The 25774-nt window shown below is 42.3% G+C and overlaps 1 protein-coding gene across 10 annotated transcripts in view; it reads left to right on the top strand.

Annotated features, from left to right (window-relative positions):
• Positions 1-599: 599 nt before the first annotated feature.
• The window catches only part of LOC111219988 (transcription factor COE3-like), a 40630-nt gene continuing 15455 nt past the window's right edge, over positions 600-25774 (top strand). For 9 of the 10 annotated variants that reach the window (XM_022742896.1, XM_022742891.1, XM_022742894.1 and 6 more), the window contains exons 1-7: positions 600-721; positions 3778-3934; positions 4048-4111; positions 4265-4320; positions 7116-7189; positions 9232-9300; positions 25659-25740. In XM_022742896.1, coding sequence (XP_022598617.1) covers positions 600-721; positions 3778-3934; positions 4048-4111; positions 4265-4320; positions 7116-7189; positions 9232-9300; positions 25659-25740 — 624 coding nt within the window. The remainder of the gene's footprint in view (positions 722-3777; positions 3935-4047; positions 4112-4264; positions 4321-7115; positions 7190-9231; positions 9301-25658; positions 25741-25774) is intronic. The other variant, XM_022742895.1, reaches the window with a different exon arrangement.

Here is a 25774-nt window from a genome sequence, read left to right as displayed (position 1 = left end):
CTTCTCCTCCTCTCTCCTCTCCTCTCTCCTCCTCTCCTCTCTCCTCCTCTCCTCTCTTTGGGGAAAAGAAAAAAGACACTTTGCTTGCGTTCGATTCGCTGTCCGGACCCAGCTCTCGTTTCCCCCCGTTTTCTCGTCCTCTGAGGATTTTATTTCTCTTTTCCTTTTTTTCTCCTCCTCTTCCTCCTTTCTTTCACGCCGGGTTTCAACATGACGGCCGAGACTGAGAATTTTTAAAATATCCCTAAAAACTCGGAGGATTTTTTCTGTCCAGAGTAAAAGTTTAATTAAATCTGACTAACAGAGACAAAGTTCAGCAGAATAATAAAAGTCCTGCTCAACTTCTTCTTCTCCTTCTTCTCCTTCTTCTCCTTCCCTCTGTCTTCTTCTCTCCTTGCCGATTGGTTTCTGACTTCGAGGTTTAATGTTCGTGACGAAATTGTTGACCGACCAGAAGAGCAAGCTTTCGTCTGTCCGGCAGAGCTGAGGTTTTTTTTTTCTGCTGGACTTTTCTTCTTCCTGTTTTTCCTCGTGTTGCATTGTTTTCGTGGTCGTCCGGCAGCGGCGGCGGTGACGGTCAGAGAGTTGGGGCCCCGGAGATGTTCGGGATCCAGGACAATCTGCCCCGCGGGGCCACAGCCAGCATGAAGGAGGAGCCGCTGGCTGTTCGCTCCTGGATGCACTCGGCCGGCGTGGTGGATGCCAACACAGCCGCTCAGAGGTAAACTCACCGCTGCCCCAGAGGGATTCTGGGAGCTGTAGTCCCAATAGACAAACAGTAAGTCAGCAGGAACATTTAGATGAGATGGAGAGAGATTTAAATTTGTTCTCAGAGTAAAATCAGGAACATTTATTTAATCAGTGAGTTCAGGATATTTCTTTTGTTTTTTATCCAACATTTAAATGTCACAATCTAAATTTGTCTAATTAAAAATATCAAATTTAATTCCTAATATTTGTTAAAGGTTTTAAGTGTTCAGCTGAAAACTAGTTCAGACGAGAATAAAAGAAAAGTGATGTTTCTAATATTAAAGTTTTTACAAGACAATATTTTCAGATGTTTCTGAGGTCGAAGGTCAAACATAATTTAGGAGAAGAATTAGTCAAAAATGTGTTCAGAGAAAATTTTTCATTCATTTCAGCAGAAAAAAAAATCAGTTTATGAAGTGAATTTATTCCAGACGTCAGATTACATTTAACATATAATAAATAAAATAACAAAGAGCAGATGCCAGGTACTCTAATAATTCTTCTGTTATTAATGTCAGAATTTGATTCTTCAGCAGAAACATTCATCTGAATTCTCATATTTCTCACAAATAAAAATTAAAACTGCTTTAATTGAAAGTTCAAACTGCAGCTCAGAGTGAGACTGAAACTTCAATGTTCTCATCATGTAGATGCTTCAGTGTCAAACAGATTTTTATTCTTCTAATTAAAGGTGACTTAAAACACAGTCCTGCAGATGTTCAGAGCAGTTTGTTGGTTAACACCAGGAAGGTCTCAGTTTTCACATGAGTGAAGTGATGAAGCTCAGGTTTTAATCCTAAAAGCTGAATAAAATAAAATAAAAAACATTATTTACAGTAAATTCAAATTAATTAAATTCCACTGACACTGTGAGAAACAGTGTTTAACAGTGTGTGAGAGGGTGAAGCTGATTTTAATATTGAATAACACAAATACATTAAATGAGCAGAATAAATAAAATCCACATTATATTTTAAATGGATGTAAATGAAATAATTAATGAGGTTAATATGCGTGTAAGGTAAAGCTCCAATGAATTTAGATTCTCTTCAGTGAAGGTGACGGAGAACGTGAGTGTGAAGTGAGACTCAGTAAAAACAGTTGTGATCATTAGAAACTGTCTCTGCTGAGACATTTATGAAACTTGACTTTTAATATTTTATCATGTGTAAAATTATAAAAAATGTTAAAGTGTGCAGTGACATGAATTCAGGCATGTTACGAAAGTGGATGAGACATTTCAGCATGAGTAAGATCATAAAGATCCATTTTAATATACTGTACAATAAAATCATCATGAATCTTCAGCTGAGACTCGTCTTTATGAACATGAATTCACTTTTATTTAAACTCCTCTCTTAATATTTTTAACTTGAGGACATCTCGGTGTCGACTGGAAGCACCTTACTTTTTCTTTTGTTAAAATTCAACAAATCTAAAAACACAAAGACAAATTGTGTTTGTTAATGAAGGAGCAAGTTTACAGTCGGGTCAAAGCAGCAGTTTGACTTCTTTAATATGAATATTTATAAATCCTGACATGAAGATGTGATCCAGTGTTTGCTGTGAATTTAAAGTGATTTTTATTGTCTCTGTTGTTTAGTGAAATATTCCCTGCAGTCTCAAGATGCTGCTGTTAACATGATTCATTCATGTGGAGGTTAAAGCCCGAAGCTCCGTGTCACATCTGACTGAAGAGCTTCATATTTATATGAATCTTTCAGTTCGGACTTTCCTCACTTCACTGAATTATTGTCTTGAATTAAGATTTGTGTTGTGATGAAATGATGTTTTACATGTCTGACAGTTTAAAGGCAACACTTGATTGATTTTTTTACTGATCATATATGATGACATTTTTCACCCTGGATCATTTATCATTAGTTTGTTTTATTTTGTCTCCATTTCTTTTTGTTTAAAGAAACACTTTATTATTATTATTTGATGCTTTTTTTAAAAAAAATTTAAACTGATTGGTTGACATGTTTGATGGGATTTTTTATGTTGAACCGGCGTCGCTGAATTATTCCTCTGAGGAGCATTTGATTTAAGCCTCAGATCACATGGAGGCTTTTAAATTCTTCGCATGGAGTTATTCCATTTTTGAATCAGAACAAAATCACTAAAACATAAAATCACTAAATGAACATTTTCTTATTTCACCTGAACTTTGAAATTGTTCACAACACGAAGAAACCTTGTATCTCCAGGTCTTCTGGTTCAGAAATCAGGGGAAAAAAACTTGGATTGAAACGAAGAAAGAAAATCTTTTTTTACAGAGACAGACTCGAGGCTCAGCTTGGTCTGAGAAACTCTGTGTTTGTGTTTTCTCACTTACTCTTCTTGACAAAGACAAAATGTAGCCGGATCATGTTCAGAGGTCACAGGCAGGATGTCAATCAGAGTTCATGATTCGTCCAACTGTTTCAGATTAAAGAAAAAAATAATAGGTATAAATGTTGTAACGTGGGCGGGGTCAGACAGTAACACAAACCCCTAAAAAGCTTGAACCAAGATGATTTGGACCCGACAAAAACTGAAAGTGTTTTCATTTTGTTTATCTACGTTCATCGGGTCAACTCGTTTGCTTTGATGCATCTTCAGCTCAATTCGTCCACAGTGAATCTGCATCACTCATCTCTCAGCACCAACTTTATCTGGAGTCACCGTGCCTCTGAAATTCACTGTGATCAGTCTGAACACACCCGTGTAAAAAAAAAAAACTTTTTTCACAACTGATTTTTCAGTTACTTTCTATAAATGATCATTTTTACTTAATATTTTAAAGCCTCTGTACTGTCATTTATGTTATTTACATAATTGACATCATTTGTATAATTTGTCATTTACGTCATTTGTCATTTACACCATTTATGTTGAGTTTAATAATGTCTCTTTAGAAACAGTTGGATTTTAAGACATGATGTCATCAGGTCATTAAACCCTCAAACATCATCACTAAGACTCTGCTGTGTTTGTTTGGTTTGTCTCCTCACATGACTTACCCACTGTCTGTCTGTCTCTCAGCGGGGTGGGGTTAGCTCGTGCTCACTTTGAGAAGCAGCCACCCTCCAATCTGAGGAAGTCCAACTTCTTCCACTTTGTGTTGGCATTGTACGACCGCCAGGGTCAGCCGGTCGAGATCGAACGCACCGCCTATGTGGACTTCGTGGAAAAAGAGAAGGTGAGAAACAGAGAGGGAGGGTGGACCTGACACACAAACCAAACACACCCATGGAAGTGAAGTTCCTTTTGTTTCTACTTCAGTTTCAGTTTGATTTGTGTTTTTGTGTCCAGGAACCAACGGGAGAGAAAACCAACAACGGGATTCATTACAAACTGCAGCTGCTCTACAGTAATGGTGGGTACGCTTGTTTTACCACACAGCACAGCCCACATCGGTTTTCTCATGAAGTCTTTAGCTGTTCTTAAACTAAATAACTGTAAATAAAAATTCTGACCGTTCAAACAATAATAATATTATGTAGTAATATTAATGAGTGTGTGTGTTCAGGAGTAAGAACGGAGCAGGATCTGTACGTCCGACTGATCGACTCCATGACCAAACAGGTAAGGTACTGATTATTGATTATCAGCAAGTGAAATAAACAAATCAAGCTGATGAGAGAAAAACTAATTCAACTTGACTAATCAAAAGTCAAATCATAATGATCATCACCAGATCAATGGTCAATCAGTCAACCAATTCAATGACATTAATGACCAGAGAGACATTGATTTCAAAATAAGAGCATGTTTTCGCCCCCGCAGTTTGAGCTGTCAGATGAAGCTTCAGGCCAACTTTTACACCTGAAACATTTTTGTTTTTCTGATCTGACAGACTTCTCCTCTTCCTCCTCTTCATTGACCTTCACATGTCTCATAGAAATATGAACCCAAACTGAGCAGAAACACAAACATAACTCCAGTCCATTTACGAGAGTCAAGTTAATCAATTAATTCAGCAGATGAATGAACTCCTGCTGGTGCCTCCTACAGTCTGCAGTGTTCATCACAGCCACAATCTTAAAGTCAAACTATTAGCGACGTTCAACACAGCTGCTCATGTTAATCTACCTACACAACCGACCACTACCACAAATTCAGATACTACAGGAACATAAAGGTAGCAGCCTGTTACCTGTCCAGGTGAAGAATAGCAGGTTTTCTGAAATGCTCCACTCATGCTGACACATGTCCACATACGGTCATCTGTACAACAGCCAATAGGAACCCTCAGTCTCTCTGACCTTTTCAATTTGGGAGATGTAATGATGTCACTGACTCCAGCTCCACGTCTGGTTCATTTCCTCCTTACTGTGAAACAGTTTAATTAGCACAGTAAATACTAGTGGGTGAATTGTTATTAGAGCTGTAAAGAAAAGGTGAATAACAGGTGAACATCATGTTCACAATAGTGCAGTTTATTTGGAGTTGCTGAATTTGTTTGAAATCTTAATGATATATATATATGTATGTGTGCCATTAGTAAATGTTCAGGTTTCATCAGTGAATGACTTTGTGGATCAGTGTGTTTTCAGGAAACACCAGAATAAACCAAGAGATGATGAGCCGTGTCTCCTACGGCTGATTTCATCTGTACAGTGAGATGTGAGCAGTCAGACTGTGTTACTGTGAATAAATCTGTTGTTACAGAGTCGACTGCAGACACAAACACATCTGAGTGACTCCTGCTGCTTGTTCCAGCAGCCAACACTTAACACAACGCTTGCTCTCTCTCTCCTGGGCGTGCGACACCACAGATAATAAATCAGACGTTACTGAGTGTCTGTGATCGCAGGCGGAGTGAAGCTCGAACCATCTGTTAAACTCTCGTCTCTTCATCATCTGAACAACAGATCAGGTTGTTTCAGTTTCACCTCCTCGACAAACAGACGCTGACTGTCAGCTGTGAAATCAGCTTCATGGACGTGAACATGTCAACTGTCTGTTCACACATTGTTACACATTAAATATAAAAGTCAGACTATTATAACTGATATATACTGATAAACCTTAAACACTCAGATCTGTTACTGAAACTGGATCAAACTGGATCAAACTGGACCAGATTTCATTTCTCACCTGCACCTGAAACTTCACAACTCAGTGTCACTGCTGGACTGTTTAACAAACAGCTTGGTTACATGATGGTTAGCAGCTAAACCAGTTCATCTGTCTCACTGAGGTGTCCAATAATATGTTCAACAATATGTCCAACAATATATCCAATATGTCCAAACTGAATATATCCATCAGTGTGTCCAATGATATGTCCAACAATATGTCCAAAATGTCCAATAATATGCCCAACATGTCCAATAACATGTCCAATATCATGTCCAGTAACATTTCCAATAATGTCCAATAACATGTCCATTCACACCTGATTAGTACCTGTTAACACAGACTGTGGGGTTTTGTTATGAAGTGTTTCCAGAGTTGTTCAAGCTTCAGCCTTGACCTTCAGCAGAAGGACGACTGCTGAGCAGAATAAGACATCACTGTTTTAACACTCTCTCAGACACAAAGAAGGAATTATGTGCTGAGACGTTAGCACAGAGAGGAATCACTTTAAAAAGTGATGACAAAGTTGATAAAATGATTTAATTCCTATAGTTCTGACAGTAGAACCAAACAAGTGAATTTCTGACTAATGTCCTTCTCTGAGATGCTTCCTGAACACTTCCTGATCTTTGTCCTGCTCTCCAGATGATAAACCATTTCATTTTCAATTAATGTCCCTATGATGTTTCCTGTAGCACCTCCCTCAGGACAAACTTTACATGTTTAGCTCCTCTGAAAGCAGAGAAATGATCAGGATGTTGTTTGTAATGAATGCTGCGTCCTGAAGGGGGTGCTGACAGGACTGCAGACATTTCCACTTTGATAAAAACAGTCCAGTCAGCAGTCTCTCTCTGTCTCAGTCTGTTCTCTCTGTTGTTCACAGTAACACTAATAGAATCAAGCAACAGTTGAAGCATTTAAATCTAACGAGTCATTCAATTAGTGAGGTTTTAACGAGCGTGCCCGTCAGGCGTCATTTGCCGTTCTTTGTGAAGAAGGCTTTTCATGCATTTGGTTCCAGCTGTTTAATATGAATATCTGCAGGCTGCAGCTGTAATGAAACATTCAGAGGATCAAATGTTTGCCCTGCTCACTTCACACACTCCCTCTCTCAGGCTATTGGTTAATAATCACTCATAATTGAGACAATTGAAACGCAGCTTTAATTGAGTTGTTTCTGCTGTGAGAACGAAGGGGGAGACACATCGTTACCCGGGAGATTTATCACATGACCTGCAGCAGGTCAGAGTCCAGGAACCCTAATCCCTAGGCTCACTACACCTGTGTGTGTGTTTCAGGCAATCATCTATGAAGGTCAGGACAAGAATCCAGAGATGTGCCGAGTTCTGCTGACACATGAGATCATGTGCAGGTAGGAAACTGGACCTGGACTAAAGGTTTGTCACAGGTCTGGTATTCTGAACCAGATCAGAAATGGACATGAGGAAAACTCGACATGATTAACAGTTACACCTGGTCCTGACCCAAGGACGGTCACACCTGGTCCTGACAGACCTAAGGACAGTCAGACCTGGTCCTGAACCAAGAACGGTCACACCTGGTCCTGACCCAAGGACGGTCACACCTGGTCCTGACCCAAGGACTGTCACACCTGGTCCTGAAAGACCTAAGGACAGTCACACCTGGTCCTGAACCAAGGATGGTCACACCTGTTCCTTATAGACCCAACACCAGACATACATGGTCCTGAACCAAGGACGGTCACACCTGGTCCTGACAGACCTAAGGACAGTCACACCTGTTCCTTATAGACCCAACACCAGACACACCTGGTCCTGACAGACCCAAGGACAGTCATACCTGGTCCTTACAGACCTAAGGACAGTCAGACCTGGTCCTGAACCAAGGACAGTCACACCTGGTCCTGACAGACCTAAGGACAGTCAGACCTGGTCCTGAACCAAGGACGGTCACACCTGGTCCTTACCCAAGGACGGTCACACCTGGTCCTTACAGACCCAAGGATAGTCACACCTGGTCCTTATACACCCAAGGACAGTCACACTTGGTCCTGACCTACGGACAGTCACACCTGGTCCTGACCCAAGGACGGTCACACCTAGTCCTTACAGACCCAAGGATAGTCACACCTGGTCCTTATACGCCCAAGGACAGTCACACGTGGTCCTGCCCTAAGGACAGTCACACCTGGTCCTGACCCAAGGACGGTCACACCTAGTCCTTACAGACCCAAGGATAGTCACACCTGGTCCTTATACGCCCAAGGACAGTCACACGTGGTCCTGCCCTAAGGACAGTCACACCTGGTCCTGACCCAAGGACGGTCACACCTAGTCCTTACAGACCCAAGGATAGTCACACCTGGTCCTTATACGCCCAAGGACAGTCACACGTGGTCCTGCCCTAAGGACAGTCACACCTGGTCCTGACCCAAGGACGGTCACACCTAGTCCTTACAGACCCAAGGATAGTCACACCTGGTCCTTATACGCCCAAGGACAGTCACACGTGGTCCTGCCCTAAGGACAGTCACACCTGGTCCTGACCCAAGGACGGTCACACCTAGTCCTTACAGACCCAAGGATAGTCACACCTGGTCCTTATACGCCCAAGGACAGTCACACGTGGTCCTGCCCTAAGGACAGTCACACCTGGTCCTGACCCAAGGACAGTCACACTTGGTCCTGACAGACCCAAGGACAGTCACACCTGGTCCTGACCCAAGTACAGTCGCACCTGGTCCTTATAGACCCAAGTACAGTCACACTTGGTCCTGACAGACCTAAGGATAGTCACACCTTTTACTTATAGACCCAAGTACAGTCACACTTGGTCCTGACAGACCCCAGTACAGTCACACCTGGTCCTAACCCAAGGACAGTTACACCTGGTCCTTACAGACCCAAGGACAGTCACACCTGGTGCTGACCCAAGGACAGTCACACCTTGTCCTTACAGACCCAAGGACAGTCACACGTGGTCCTGACAGACCCAAGGACAGTCACACCTGGTCCTGACAGACCCAAGTACAGTCACATCTGTTCCTTATAGACCCAAGGACAGTCACACCTGGTCCTCACAGACCCAAGTACAGTCACATCTGTTCCTTATAGACCCAAGGACAGTCACACCTGGTCCTGACAGACCCACATACAGTCACACCTGGTCCAGACAGACTTAAGTCACCTCTCCCGATAGATGACACATTGTGTTATCAGAGCTGATAGTTGCCTTCAGGTGTGAGACAAGCTGTCACACCTGATATCTGCAACAGTCCAACAGGACCATACAGGACCTAATTGACTAGGCCTGTGTACCACCTGTTCTGGTTCTCACCCTGAAAACAAGAAAACAATGAAATTTAAATGTTTTGTGACTAAAGAGAAATAAATAAAGAACCAGTTTAACTTTTCATTATTCTGTCTGTGTTAGTCGCTGCTGTGATAAGAAGAGCTGTGGAAACAGAAACGAGACACCATCAGACCCCGTCATCATCGACAGGTAACAAACACACACACACACACACACACACATACACAAAGTATTATCATGCAGTGTGTGTTGATCTCTCCTGAATGTATTTCACGCTCTCTCTCGCCCACATTCTTTTAATAGCAACATATTTCTCCTGTCTGGCCTGAATGTGTGTGTGTTTATGCGTGTGTGTGTTTGTGTGTGTGTGTGTGTGTGTGTGTGTGTGTGTGTGTGTGTGTGTGTGTGTGTGTGTGTGTGTGTGTGTGACAGACATGCAGTCAGTGTGTTATTATAATTCAAACCTGATGTATAAATCTGTGTGTTTATATTTCAAATCAACATGTCAGAGTGTTTTTGTGGTGACAGAGACAGAGAGTGTTAAAGCTGATATGTCTCTTCACATTTATTTAAACAACAAGAAAAGATTGTTGCTTCTGAATCCAGGCTTGTTGTGCAGGTGTGTGAGAGTCAGGCGTGTGGAAGAATAATCACTGATGCTCTTCCGTTCAAATTAAAAAGCGTCATTATTTGACCGTCACACCTTAAAGACAATGTAGAAGCTTCCACAGGTAGGACAATGTCTATAAAGACTGACTCTGTCTCTGACTCTCTTTTTCTGGTTTAGACTTGAGGACAATGTCTCTGTCTTTGAGGACAATGTGATCCACAGACATGTTTTATTACAGAGAAGAGGAATGTTCATAAACTGATTTTCAGAGGGTTTAAATGGGACCAGTGTGTTTCATAGAGGACTGGGACTGAGACTGAGACTGAGACTTGGACTGAAACTGAGACTGGGACTGAGACTAGGACTGAGACTGAGACTGGGACTGGGACTCAGTCTCAGTCTGAGACTGGGATATGGACAGGGACTGAGACTGAGACTGGGACTTGGACTGGGACTGAGACTGAGACTGAGACTGGGACTGAGACTGAGACTGAGACTGGGACTGGGACTGGGACTGAGACTGAGACTGAGACTGAGACTGGGACTGAGACTGAGACTGAGACTGGGACTTGGACTGAGACTGAGACTGGGACTGGGACTGGGACTGGGACTGAGACTGAGACTGAGACTGGGACTTGGACTGGGACTGAGACTGAGACTGAGACTGGGACTGAGACTGAGACTGGGACTGGGACTGGGACTGAGACTGAGACTGAGACTGAGACTGGGACTGAGACTGAGACTGAGACTGGGACTTGGACTGAGACTGAGACTGGGACTGGGACTGGGACTGAGACTGAGACTGAGACTGAGACTGGGACTGAGACTGAGACTGGGACTTGGACTGGGACTGGGACTCAGTCTCAGTCTGAGACTGGGATATGGAAAGGGACTGGGACTGGGACTGGGACTTTGCTGGTGTGATGAGTGTCAGCCCAAACATGATCAGGGATGTGGGACATGTCTCAGCTCTACAGTCTAATGAAGGTCCGGATCAGAGTCAGACCACAAAGACTCAACATCATTCCTGGAGATACTGGGCTGATCTGGTCCAAGTGAGGCTGCACCTCCCCCTCCTCCTCCTCTTTTTGTCTTTTATTTTACTCTCCCTCCACCCTGCTGCTCCTCCCCTCCTCCCCCCTTCTCTCCCATGAGGAATCATACGCTCTTCTCTCCTCTTTTCACCTCCCCCTCCTCCTCTCTTCACCCCTCCTCCTCCTCTCCTTTCGTCCTCCCCCTGAGTATTAATCTCATTCCTTCCTCCCCCCTTTTCCCTCTCGCTCTCTCTTCTCTGAGGCTGTGAGAGGAGGGGGAGGGAATATGGATGGATGGAGTGATGGAGGTGTGGAGGTATAAGTGGATGGATGTGACTGCAGCAGCTTTTTGAAAAGAGAAGTGGTGATATTACAGCGGCTCTTTTTTCTCCCTCTGCCTGCTGAAATGCATGATGGGAAGGTCTCCTGTGTTTTCGGCGGCGTCCAGTGAACAGGAAACATGTCAGGGTCAGACTCTGCTGCTGAGAGCACAAACACTCAGACCACTTTTATTTAAAGTCGCTGCAGAACCCAGAACCAGTGTTTCACATTCACAGCTGCTGGTGCACCGCTTGTATTAACCTTCCATGTATATGATTCATATGAATAGTGTTATATTAATATAACTAATAAAAAGATTTATATGATTTAAAAATCAAATAAATATTAATTAAAGAGATTCATATGATTTATATGAATAGAAATATACTATACATATTTATATAAATATGATTTAAAGTTAAATAAATAAATAAATACATTTATAGACAATGATATTTAAATAAAGGTTAATGTTATTTATAGAGATTAATATTACTGTAACCATCATGAGTAAAAGGCTCAAGTACGCCACTGCTACATTTACATTATTTCATATTTGTCTGTTTGAATCCAAATAAAAAAATACAGATATTTCGTTTCACCCTGGAAACAGTCAACCAAATAAAATCTCAACATAAGGTTCACTGTAAAGCTGTTGTGGAGCTGGTCTTCCTCTGTGTTCCACTAGCGAGCTTTGTGTCTCTTGTACCGGTCCTGATTCCGGCCCAGGTCGAGGGCTGGACATTAAAGGTTCTGGACTTTGACACTTGAGGCTGGAGTCCTGTCTCCTAGCAACAGTCAACGCTGACCACCAACCTTTTTCTAACCTCCACCAAGTAGTTTTAGAGCCTCAGGGAGTCGTATGAAGCAGAACTGTGATGGTTTATCCTTAGTTTGGAGCAGGTGTTTTCTCCAGAGCCAAATGAAGCAGAGCCCTCTTCATTAGGGCCTGATATTCTGTCAGGAAGGTTCTTTGTTCCTGAAGAACATTTTGCTGTTGTAGATATGTTATAATGAAATGTTCTCGTGAAACAACATTGCTGCGGAGCTCAGGTAAACAGAGCAGTGTCATCTGCAAATGTGCTCACAGTGACAATGTCAGGTTTCTGTCTCTGATTCCTCAGAGGTTCTTTGGAGGCATCGGCTTCAGGACATTCATCTGTCGTTCTTTAGACTTCCTCTCAAGGAGAATCACCTCCCTTCACTGAACTCAGGTACTTTGACTTCCTGTTTGAGAAGGTAATTAAACCAGTGCACGATGAATCCACAGGTCACGCCATGTCTCCTTTCTGTGGTTGTTGTTGTTGTTGAGCTGGCGACATGTTTCTGATGAGATTCACTGTGATTTAGAAACATTTAGTTATGTGGTGAATGAGAAAACTAAATTCATTCAGTTCCTCTCTGTAAACAGACGTTCTTGTGTGATAACATAAGACATAATGTAACGTAATGTAACGTGATGGCATACACTACTACAGAGAACAACTGACAGCTTTTTGACTGACAGCTAGAGAGAGAAAAAAAAATATATATATATATATACAGTACAGGCCAAAAGTTTGGACACACTTTCTCATTCAATGCGTTTCCTTTATTCTCATGACTATTTACATTGTAGATTCTCACTGAAGGCATCAAAACTATGAATGAACACATATGGAATTATGTACTTAACAAAAAAGTGTGAAATAACTGAAAACATGTCTTATATTCTAGTTTCTTCAAAGTAGCCACCCTTTGCTCTGATTACTGCTTTGCACACTCTTGGCATTCTCTTGATGAGCTTCAAGAGGTAGTCACCTGAAATGGTTTTCCAACTGTCTTGAAGGAGTTCCCAGAGATGCTTAGCACTTGTTGGCCCTTTTGCCTTCACTCTGCGGTCCAGCTCACCCCAAACCATCTCGATTGGGTTCAGGTCCGGTGACTGTGGAGGCTAGGTCATCTGGCGCAGTGTGTTTGGGGTCATTGTCCTGTTGAAAAATAAATGATGGTCCAACTAAATGCAAACCGGATGGGATGGCATGTTGCTGCAGGATGCTGTGGTAGCCATGCTGGTTCAGTATGCCTTCAATTTTGAATAAATCCCCAACAGTGTCACCAGCAAAGCACCCCCACACCATCACACCTCCTCCTCCATGCTTCACGGTGGGAACCAGGCATGTAGAATCCATCCGTTCACCTTTTCTGCGTCGCACAAAGACACGGCGGTTGGAACCAAAGATCTCAAATTTGGACTCATCAGACCAAAGCACAGATTTCCACTGGTCTAATGTCCATTCCTTGTGTTTCTTGGCCCAAACAAATCTCTTCTGCTTGTTGCCTCTCCTTAGCAGTGGTTTCCTAGCAGCTATTTGACCATGAAGGCCTGATTCACGCAGTCTCCTCTTAATAGTTGTTCTAGAGATGTGTCTGCTGCTAGAACTCTGTGTGGCATTAATCTGGTCTCTAATCTGAGCTGCTATTAACTTGCAATTTCTGAGGCTTGTGACTCGGATGAATTTATCCTCAGCAGCAGAGGTGACTCTTGGTCTTCCTTTCCTGGGGCGATCCTCATGTGAGCCAGTTTCGTTGTAGCGCTTGATGGTTTTTGCGACTGCACTTGGGGACACATTCAAAGTTTTCGCAATTTTCCGGACTGAATGACTCTTCTATTCTAAAGTAATTGATCGGCCACTTGTTTTCCTTTATTAGCTGATTGGTTCTTGCCATAAGTATGAATGATCTAACAAGTTGTCCCAATCGGGCTGTCGGCTGTGTATCAACCTGACTTCTGCACAACACAACTGATGGTCCCAACCCCATTAATAAGGCAAGAAATTCCACTAATTAACCCTGACAAGGCACACCTGTGAAGTGAAAACCATTTCAGGTGACTACCTGATGAAGCTCATTGAGAGAACACCAAGGGTTTGCAGCGCTATCAAAAAAGCAAAGGGTGGCTACTTTGAGGAATCTAAAATATAAGACCTATTTAAGAATTAAGAGTTATTTCACACTTTTTTGTTAAGTACATAATTCCATATGTGTTCATTCATAGTTTTGATGCCTTCAGTGAGAATCTACAATGTAAATAGTCATGAAAATAAAGAAAACGCATTGAATGAGAAGGTGTGTCCAAACTTTTGGCCTGTACTATATAGGAAGATATATATATATATATATATATATATATATAGGAAATAAATAAATAAGGTGTTAGGTATTAATTAATTTATTTATTTTGCCTTCTTCCTTCCCAGGTAGAAAATGGGTACTTGGGGGTAGATGGTAGGATGGGGGGAGCATCTATCAGTGGGAGAATCGTGCAGTACTGGGGAGTTGGAAGCTGTTTGATTTGTTAGTTTGTTATGGACCGGTATCTCACCTGTCTCAGGGGAGACAGGATTGGTGTGGTTGGATTTGTTATTGAGTAAACAGACGTTTATCTTGACATTGGTCCTGGTCCTGGTCTCTGCAGCTGTCAGAGAAGTGTAAAAAGAAGCATCAGTATTAATCAGTGGTTTACAGACGCCTCAGTCTTTGATCCAGTCGACTGTAACTGTTGCCGTCGCCCCCTGAGGCTGAGGTTGAACCTTGCTGGTCTCATGTTCAGGCTCTTTGTTGCGAAGCCTTTGAGGGTCAGTGATGATGGGACGATCTCCCCTCTGAGCGCCAACTGTGAGAACGTTTGGAGACAATGATCTTCGGTCTTTAAATCGGCTCGTCTCAGAAACTCGTCTCAGGTGAGATTTGATTCGTCTCTGTTTGTAGCTGATGATGATGGTGATGGGACCAGCTCTCATCTTTTTACGCTCTCGCTCTGAATACCAGATGTGAGAATTTTTTTTTTGGGGAGGGTACAATCTCCTGTCTGCGAGGGTCTCTGGTGTCTGCAGCGTGGGATTATGGGAGGACGACGTGCTGTCAATCATGTAGCGGGCGTAGGTGTGATTTCCCTCTCATGCTGCAGGTTGGTTTTGGTTGGAATCTCATTACTGGCCGTGTTTCAGGGTGACTGACAGCAGAATAATGTTTGGGGCCCCCAGAGGCCCCAGGCTGGCTAAATGTTAAATGTATGAATGCATGGGAGTCAATGGAGAGATGAAGTGTAGCTGAATATTTTTTTCTTCCTGGGAAACGGTCACGGAGTGAAAAGTGTGACCCTGAACACACTGTCTGCCACTGTTTGAACAGAGCTGATAGGAAACTTGAACACGAACGCACCACATGACTGTAAAACATTTAGTCAATGAAGCTTCAAATATCAGATCAATCTGATCATGATCATGTTGAATATGTTTTTTAATAAAGTGTCACGTCTTCATTATCTGTGTATTTACACAATTATGATCTGAACCTGTTTAATCTAATCTAATGTAATCTGGTCTAGCCTAATGTAATCTGATCTGATCTAATCCAGTGACAGTGACATCTGTATTTCATTGTTATTTTACAGAGTTAAAGCTGCTTTTTTCTCATGTTTTCATACATGAGAATATTAAAAACACCTCTGAATGTAGATTAGAGACTTGAGAAAGTCAGTGACTGCAGATACCAACGAGCTGACCTGTCAGGTCTCCATTAGCCAACTATTACCTGACCTGGGTCAGGAGGAGGTGGAGATTCTTAGGTCCTGTTCAGGCTGACGTCAGACCTGTGTCAAAAAACTCATCTAGCAAATTAAAAATCAGAAACACACACACCTCTGTACCTCAGACACAAGAGGATAGATATGTGTGTGTGTGTGTGTGTGTGTGTGTGTGTGTGTGTGTGTGTGTGTGTGTGTGTGTGTGTGATCCTGACAGCCTGAGCTGTTAGAGGTGATGTATTGATCGTCTTGTTCATCGTTAGACATCAGACGCTCTGATGGAGGAGACACACTCTGACTTTACAACCAAATCTCTCCTCCTCCTCTTTAACACCACACACTGATCCTCCTCTACGCCTTCACCCCCCCCCCCCCCCCCCCCCCCCCCCCCCCTCCTCTTCACCTGAAGGAGGGATGAATGGCAGATGGAGGGAAAAAACAAAGGATGAAGGAGACATGAAGTAAATCTCCTCCTCCTAATTGGTATTTAACAGGTGTTTCCTCCACTGTGTCACTCCAGTGACACACTCCAGTGTGTGTGTGTGTGTGTGTGTGTTTGTGTGTGTGTATTGATCGTCAGTAAATTTTGCCGGTAGCGATGCATCACTATTGATTAACTTTTTTTTTTTAAAGAAAAAATGGCTGCTTCTTACATACACACACTCCGGTATTTCAGGACATAGCTTTACATTGCATCAGATGGACTAATTAACTACAAGGGTCTCTCTCTCTCTCTCTCTCTCACCTGATTGGCAGCTGTGTGTTTATGTTTGGTTTTGTTATTTGATTGTTGTTTGTTTCTGTTAACGAGCTCTTAACAAGGCATCTGTTAACGAGCTGTTCTGCTCAAAGGAAGACACAGGGCGGTCGTCAAGGTGACTTCATCTGTCAGTCAACTGTTTACCCTCCTCTGACTTTACCTTCAGTTGCTCAGTCTTGTTGCTCATTGTTGTTGCCTCAGTCTCTCAACAACCTCTGGTTTCCTGAAAGACTACAGAATTAATTGTTGATATTGTTGCTGAGAGAGAGTGGTTGTCTGAGGTGATCAACTTTTCTGTCTGTGTTGGTCAACATGTTTCTCTGTGTTGGTCAACATGTTGTTTCTCTGTGTTGGTCAACATGTTTCTCTGTGTTGGTCAACATGTTGTTTCTCTGTGTTGGTCAACATGTTGTTTCTCTGTGTTGATCAACATGTTTCTCTGTGTTGGTCAACATGTTGTTTCTCTGTGTTGGTCAACATGTTTCTCTGTGTTGGTCAACATGTTGTTTCTCTGTGTTGATCAACATGTTTCTCCGTGTTGATCAACATGTTTCTCTGTGTTGGTCAACATGTTGTTTCTCTGTGTTGGTCAACATGTTGTTTCTCTGTGTTCTCCGTGTGTTATTAAACTCTGGTTTTATGACAGTGAGTTTAGTTGAGTTTCCTCTTTTAAAAAAAAGTGAAGAAAACATAACGACTGCCTCGAGGCCATCTACAGCTTTGAATACTGCATCTACTGGGGACTATGTTCTGCTGTGTGTTCGTGTGTATGTGTGTGTGTGTGTGTGTGTGTGTGTGTGTGTGTGTGTGTGTGTGTGTGTGTGTGTGTGTGTGTGTGTGTGTGTGTGTGTGTGTGTGTGTGTGTGTGTGTGTGTGTGTGTGTGTGTGTGTGAGTGTTCATGGTGATGAAGGAGTGAGTGCGTGTCGGTGGCGCTCTGAGACTCAGACTCAGGACTGTGGTCTGTCTCTTAATAACCTCCTCCTCCTCACTGTGATGAAGAGGAGGACGAATTGTCTGTTTTCATTTGTGGTGAGGAGAGAGATGATGGACTCCTCATTATCTAATTTAATTATCTCCTCCTCCTCTCCTCCTCCTCCTCTCTGCATCAGTCTGGAAACCCAGGACAGGACTCTCCAGGCCTGGAAAACCCGTGTGTGTGCGTGTGTGTGTGAGAGAGAGACAGAGCAGTAGTGATTGACAGCTGACATTAAGTTGTTTAGCAGTGAAATGTCAGAGTCTGAATATTCCTGTCGCTCTGTTTGACCCTGTCTGTCTGCCATAGGAGGAGGAATCAGAATATTTGTGAGATGTTAATCTTAGATTTGAGTCTTTGATCCAGTTCAGGGTTTGGTCTTGAATCCTGGAGACGGTCTAACACTGAGGCCTTCAAAATTCTTCCAATTTAGTTTCTATTTGTTGATATCAAACATTTCATCAGTTTTCAGACGCAACATGAAAAACTGCATGCATGCCTGTTTGTGTGTGTGTGTGTGTGTGTGTGTGTGTGTGTGTGTGTGTGTGTGTGTGTGTGTGAGTGTGTGTCATTGTTGTTACTTCATTAGAGAAAGCTGGTACAGTGATTTTGCTGCAGTTTTCTCTCTCAAATATCCACCAGCAGGATTCTGGTCCTGACCACATCCATCAGATCCATGATTAGGTTTCTCTTGTTCATCTACACAGCTCACACATACACAGATCTGGTCCTGGTCTAAAAGATTTGTCTCATATCTGTGAGTCATTAGTTCTGGTGTCCAGGTGAAGTTGGTAGAGACTTTGTGTAACCCTGTCACACAGTTCTTGTTACCATAGTTACAGCCTGTTTGCCCTGATCACACCTGTGTGGTATTGTTGTGATAGACCGTCAACAGGTCTGAACCCAGCTGGACCCTCCAGACATCATCCAAGCTCTTTGTTGACAAATCAGTCTGCAGGTTGTTCAGGTGAGCCCGTGGCTCTCTACAGCGTTCAATTATAAAAACCACATCTGTTCACATGATCCGAGTGCACTGAAACACCTTCCTCATGAGGGAGCATCTCTTCTCTGCAAGCACAGACGAGCGCTCGCAATGTTTCAACGCTCAAGGTTCTCAGTCATCCAGGTCATGGTTCTCTAAGAAGAGTTGAATCGAGGATGTTTCACCTCTGCGCTGGTGCTGACCCAGAATCAGAAACCATGTTCTTTACAGTCTCAGGTTCAGTGTCATCACTGACCGGATCCTGATCTGACCATGAAAGCCTGATCCTGATCCTGATCCTGATCCTGCTTGATGGTTCATGTGTTGACGAACAGCACAGGAAATAGACATCCTGCTGTCAATCACAGTCAGCTGTTTGATCAACTCTTTGAATCTGGTCCTGGTGTTTGTGGACGGATCCGTCTGCACTGATGGCTCCTGCCAACCAATCAGAGGGAAGCATTGTCATGGTACCAGTCTGATGGATTTTAGTGAGATTACATCTGAAACCAGCTGTGTCACATCTGGACACCATTTCATCTCCTTGACCTGATGTCGTCTCTCTGTGTGTGAGTGTGTGTGTGTGTTTGTGAGCACTGTAACAGCTGGTGCTCTGTTCTTCAGCCTGTGATGCCACCTGACACACACACACACACACACACACACACACACACACACACACACACACACACACACACACAGAAACCCTACAGGACTTTTCATAAGTATGCAAAATCACACGTTTTGTCTCCAGCTATAAAAAGGCAATCTGTGTGTGTCTGTGTATGTGTGTGAGAGAGAGAGAAAGAGAGAGAGAGAGAGAGAGAGAGAGTCATAATAGCTGTTAATTAGCTCCATGTTCAAACCAGCCGCGGATGTTAATTAGCAGAAAACCTGTCCAGCATTTGGCGTTAATTAGAGCGACAGGCCCAAACACATCTGACCACTCACACACAAACACACACACACACACACACAGTCACAGTCACACACACACCCACAGCTGTTCTATTGTGTAGTTGTATATGACATGAAGGACAGTTCAGTCTATTCAAACAAAAGAGCAAAACATAAATCTTACAAGACAAACACACACATACACACACGTGTTCTATGACATGTTTACCTGTCAGTATGAAGTACTAATGTTTCATATACTCATTGTTCATGTAGAACGTTGTGAAGCTTTTATACCTGGTGTTGTTCTGAGGAGAGTTGAGTGTTTGTGATGAGCACAACATGTATCTGAGTCTGTGTTCTGCACATTTTCTTGTTTACCTTTTAGAACCCTTATTTTTAAAAATGAACATGATATATGTTGGTTTATAAGTTCTCATAGAACCATCAATCTGTGGAAGATTTTAACAGAGAACATTTAATAAAAAAAATTAAGAGCATTCAACAAAAAACACTGGGAACGTTAAACAATCATTGACAACATTTAATGAAAACAGAACTTTTAACAAACACTGAGAACATTTAATAAAAAAGACTAAGAAAGTTTAACAAACACTGAGAACATTTAATAAAAACAGAACGTTTAACAAACAATGAGAACATTTAATAAAAAACACTAAGAACATTTAACAAACACTGGGAACATTTAAGAAACACTGGGAACATTTAAGAAACACTGAGAACCTTTAACAAAAAACAATGAGAAGGTTTACTAAAAAACACTGAGAATGTTTACAAAAAAAACATTGAGAACCTTTAACAAAAAACACTGAGAACGTTTAATAAAAAGCACTGAGAACGTTTAATAAAAAAACACTGAGAACAAACACAGAACATTTAATAGAAAAACACTGAGAACAAACACTGAGAACAAACACTGAGAACGTTTAATAAAAAAACACTGAGAACAAACACTGAGAACGTTTAACAAAAAACACTGAGAACGTTTAACAAAAAACACTGAGAATAAACACTGAGAACATTTAACAAAAAACACTGAGAACAAACACTGAGAACGTTTAATAGAAAAACACTGAGAACAAACACTGAGAACGTTTAATAAAAAGCACTGAGAACGTTTAATAAAAAGCACTGAGAACGTTTAATAAAAAAACACTGAGAACAAACACTGAGAACGTTTAATAGAAAAACACTGAGAACAAACACTGAGAACGTTTAATAAAAAGCACTGAGAACGTTTAATAAAAAAACACTAAGAACAAACACTGAGAACGTTCGATAAAAAGCACTGAGAACGTTTAATAAAAAAACACTGAGAACAAACACTGAGAACATTTAATAGAAAAACACTGAGAACAAACACTGAGAACATTTAATAAAAAGCACTGAGAATGTTTAATAAAAAAATACTGAGAACAAACACTGAGAACGTTTAATAGAAAAACACTGAGAATGTTTAACAAAAAACACTGAAAACAAACACTGAGAATGTTTAACAAACACTGAGAACCTTTAGTAAAAAGCACTGAGAACGTTTAATAAAAAAACACTGAGAACAAACACTGAGAACGTTTAACAAAAAACACTGAGAACGTTTAACAAAAAACACTGAGAACAAACACTGAGAACGTTTAACAAAAAACACTGAGAACGTTTAACAAAAAACACTGAGAATATACACTGAGAACATTTAACAAAAAACACTGAGAACGTTTAATAAAAAGCACTGAGAACGTTTAATAAAAAACACTGAGAACAAACACTGAGAACGTTTAAAAAACACTGAGAACGTTTAACAAAAAACACTGAGAAAGTTTAATAAAAAACACTGAGAATAAACACTGAGAACCTTTAACAAAAGACACTGAGAACCTTTAATAAAAAGCACTGAGAACATTTAATAAAAAAACACTGAGAACACAAAACACATACAAAACATGACAAATAGGACTCTCTAAGAACATAATCAGGGCATACAGAGAACATGCTAAGAACACAGAGAGCACCGTGTTGAAGACACACTGCTGCCTGACAGCTTCTCTAGTGTCCAATTACAGCAGAGGTCAGAGGTCCAGACGATTGGATTCATCACGCTAATCATGAACCGATGAACGCTGTGTGTGTGCGTGTGTGTATGTGCATGTGTGTGTGGTGAATGAATTAAACATGCAGCTCCACCGGCTGTGAACACAGAGCAGTAATAGAGCAGGACAGACTGAGAGCTTTAAGGTTTTTCTCATGATTCATCATCAAACAGAAGCGTTGGACTCAACGTCTTAAAGAGCATTTACCTTCTGTGTCTGTGTGTGTGTTCAATTAAGTTAAGAACACGTGCTGCAGACTTTTTTCCGTGAGGTGGGGGTTTAGTTCTCTAAGATCTGGCCCTGAGACTGGTAGGGTCTGATGTGGATCTTGGTGGAGAACAGGTGGATCCAGACTGAAGAGAACCAACACTGTGCTGTCTCTGTTGTGTTCTCCTGAGTGTTTGGTGACACACTGCCGCAGGAAACAGGTGACCTCCTTCCCCTCTTCATACCTTCACAGGTCTTCATCCATCAAAAGAATCAATGTGATCAGTTTGTGATTGACAGCTCCTTCATCCTCCTTCTCTCTTTAGTTTCTCCTTCTCCATCAGCTCGTTAATCAATTAACTCTCTGCTGCTAATTGGCAGTTGTCATTAATTATCTTTGACTGCTCTAATTTGTATTCAAATGTATTCGTTAACAACAGAACGTTCTGCTCATTTACATATTAAATACAAATTGTTTTTGCTCCAACAGAGATAATTTATTCAAGTTTCCTTTAGTTTGGGTTTTATTGTTACATCAGTCATGTGGGGACAGGTGTGTGTGTGTGTGTGTGTGTGTGTGTGTGTGTGTGTGTGTGTGTGTGTGTGTGTGTGTGTGTGTGTCTCTGTGTATCACTACCATAGTGAGGACCTGACTTGTGAGGACATTCTGGTCAGGTCAGGATCAGGTTTAGTTTAAGGTCAGGGTAACTGTTCTTTTCTGATCCTCATCCTTGACCTTGGAAGCATCAGCTGGTCCTTGACTATGATTGGCTACAAACTCACCAATGACCTCATCACATCAGTATTACGGTGCTAAACACAGTGTTTGAAAATGTCACATTGTGGTGTTTGATTTACATGGATGACAGGTAGACAGAGACGGGCAGGGAAGAGGAGGGGGACTGAAGAGCTGGAGCTGGAACTGGTGTTTTTAAAAGAGACACTAACATGGAGCCAAACAGACCTGTCCAGAGTCAAACACCTGTTGCAGCACAGAGGAGACATAACTGGACTCTGCTTCTTCTGGCACATAATGATGGTGATAACCAGATAAATCATAATCTGCCAGCATGCTTCACTCTGCGTCTGTGTTCACCAGTCTTCAGACTTCAGTCTCAGAGCCACCAAAGGATCATGTGAATGTTCTAAATGAAACCACTCTGAGCAGCTCAGGAGGTGGGGGGGGGGGGTGTCGCGTCACTTAGAAATACCTGTGATTCAGGACAGGTGTGTCCACATGTAGTCCTGAGAGGACTGACTGAACAGAGGAGGAGGTCTACGACACCTGAAACAACTGAACACCTGTCCAAGCCAGGACTCAGGTGACTGTAAGGAGTAACGACCTTCGAGGTGTTAAATGTGTGGGACATTAAAACACCAGATTAGAGGTCAAAGGTCAAACAGGTCTAAAGCTCTGAGAGAGTTCATGGGAGTTTTTCCAGTTATTCACAATCTGTTGACATTATATGAATGCATCATGGGAGTTGTAGTTTTTCTTGTTGTGTAACTTAGTTAAAATCATGATGACATCACTTCCTGTAGCAGCTGCTGAGACTGAGCTGGACAGGAAGTGACATCAGACTATCAACCAGCAGCTGCTTTAAAGTAAAGAACCTGAACACAGAGAGAAAGAGAGCAGTGGAAATGACTCGCATCAGATTAACAGGCAGAGTCGCCAACAGCAGTAAATCTCACACACACACACACACACACACACACACACACACACACTCTCTCTCTCACTGTGTGGCATCACATTACCGTCAGTATAATTCCTCCTCACACTGTGACTACATTTTCTACCTCATAGAGCATATTAACTCCAACACAGTGTGTGTGTGTGTGTGTGTGTGTGTGTGTGTATGTGTGTGTGTGTGTGTGTGTGTGTGTGTGTATGTGTGTGTGTGTGTGTGTGTGTGTGTGTGTTCACATGTGTGTGTTTTCAGTGTCAGTGCGTGTGTGACTGCTGTTCCCGGAGATAAATTTGCTGTGCGTCCTAATTTCCTGCTCGTAAATATGAGCACTAATGGTGTGTGTGTGTGTGTGTGTGTGTGTGTGTGTGTGTGTGTGTGTGTGTGTGTGTGTGTGTGTGTGTGTGTGTGTGTGTGTCGGGTCTTCCCTACTTATCATATAACAAATTGAAAGCTTAATCTGTCCTGCGTGTAGATTTACGACCTTGACGTTCGCTCCCTCATTCAGAGGAGGAGGAAATAGATGAAGGAAACATGGAGAGAGACAAGGAGACAACATGAGAGAGGAGAGGAGGAGGAGGTGAAGAGGAAGAGGAATGTAGATAAGTTGAGTCTGCCAGATTGTACAGTCATAGATGTCAACACCAAACGTCACACCACAGACGTGAGATGGGACGTTTGTCCACGTCAGGAAACAATGTTAAAGACAGTGATTTGCCCCTTTCCCCAGGCATAATGGATCTCCCCTGGCCCCTCCCCCTTCCTTCCACCTGGTGGAGCTGCACTCTATGGAGAATATGTTGCGGAGAACGTGATATAGAGAACACATTGTGGAGAACATGTTTGAACCTGAAGGCAACTGATGAGTGTGTGTGAAGGTACAGGTGTGTATCATGACACCTGGTTGTGAGTCATGTGACAGCAGCGTTGACTGAAAGGAGCAGTCAGCAGTGTCATGGTCATCTGATCATTCTATAGTAACATCTCATCAGGGAGCTTCACCTGGAGACTCTTCTGGTCCCTCTGTTGGTCTTCAGGACCTTCTCTGGTCTGTCACGAGACAGAAACAGGAAGTTGTGTTTTCAGGATGTGTCAGACTTGGATCCAAACCACTTCCTATGGGGGTCCAACTTAGACCAAGAGCATCTGAACATGAACTGGCCCGGAGCTAGGGTTCACCAGAGACATGTAACTAATTCCAGCATCCTTTCTTATAATAAGAGGCTCCTGTATTGATTATTGATTACAGATTGATAATATTGGTATCAGATAAACTGGATCACACTCACTTGTTTATTTGTTTAAAGAGCATCTGTTCACAGAGACTGTGTGTGTGTGTGTGTGTGTGTGTGTGTGTGTGTGTGTGTGTGTGTGTGTGTGTGCTGGTGTCAGCACTTTGTCCTTCTGTAAGCTCATTAGAGAGGAGCAGCAAGGAATGCAGGGTAATCAATACTGCAGACCCTCAGAGACCAAAAACATTGCCTGAGAGGGAATTCTATCTTTTTTGTCCTTATGTGTGTGTATGTGTGTGTTTACACTCTGTTACCATAGAAACCACCATGATGATGTGGTACTGTATGGCTTCAGATGGACCCCCACCCATCCCCGAAATACCCCCCTGCTTCTGTTGTGTGTCTGTGTGTGGGGGGGGGTTGGGGTGAGGGGCGTGGTGGCGTGTGTGAACACAAATAACAACGATCTGTCTGCTGAGGAAGATCCCGTGAACAGTGGAAAGCTCCAGAAAAGCTGCTAAATGGACATTGCTGTTGAGTCAACATGATGCTGTTTGTGCTGGGACAATTTCTTCTGATGATTTCTGTCAGTTCCACATTTCAGTGTCACGTCTGCTAACCTGACTGTAGTTAGACATTTGAACACAACATGGACTAACCTGACACCATGTGACCCTCTGAGGCTGCTGCTGTCATCTTCACTTTACCATCTGTCTCTTCTGTAGAACGTTGTATTGTCTGCATATAGACAAACAGTTTGTTATAATGGAACAACAGAACCAGAATAGAACCCCGAAGAACCTCTGAACATAACATACAGTAACCTGTGATCTGAAGAAATATAACTGAAACATTAGACCCAAGGCCTGTGTGGAACGTTGATCAGAGAACCCTGAAGAACCACAGTGAAGAACCATATTACTACTGATACTACAGACAGTTCTACTGCTGATGCTCTGATTGTTAGCACTTTTCTTTTTGTTGCTGCCTTTCACTGACATGAATCTGAGACTGTTCTTTCATGTTTTCTTTTTATTTGTTGTTATCTTATTTTTCTTTCCATTATTTCTTCAGTCAGTGAGTCTCATGTAAAACACGCTCATCTGTCATGAACCTTATTAACGTGTGTGTGTGTGTGTGTGTGTGTGTGTGTTTGTGTGTGTGCAGGTTCTTCTTGAAGTTCTTCCTGAAGTGTAACCAGAACTGTCTGAAAAACGCTGGAAACCCACGAGACATGAGGAGATTTCAGGTAGAACACACACATACACACAAAGATGAATTCA

This window comes from Seriola dumerili, unplaced genomic scaffold, assembly GCF_002260705.1.
Source record: "Seriola dumerili isolate Sdu_G_001 unplaced genomic scaffold, Sdu_1.0 BDQW01000068.1, whole genome shotgun sequence".
In the NCBI taxonomy this organism is placed as follows: Eukaryota; Metazoa; Chordata; class Actinopteri; order Carangiformes; family Carangidae; genus Seriola; species Seriola dumerili.
The sequence above is the reverse complement of the archived record's forward strand: the minus strand, read 5'-3'. Positions and strand labels throughout refer to the sequence as shown.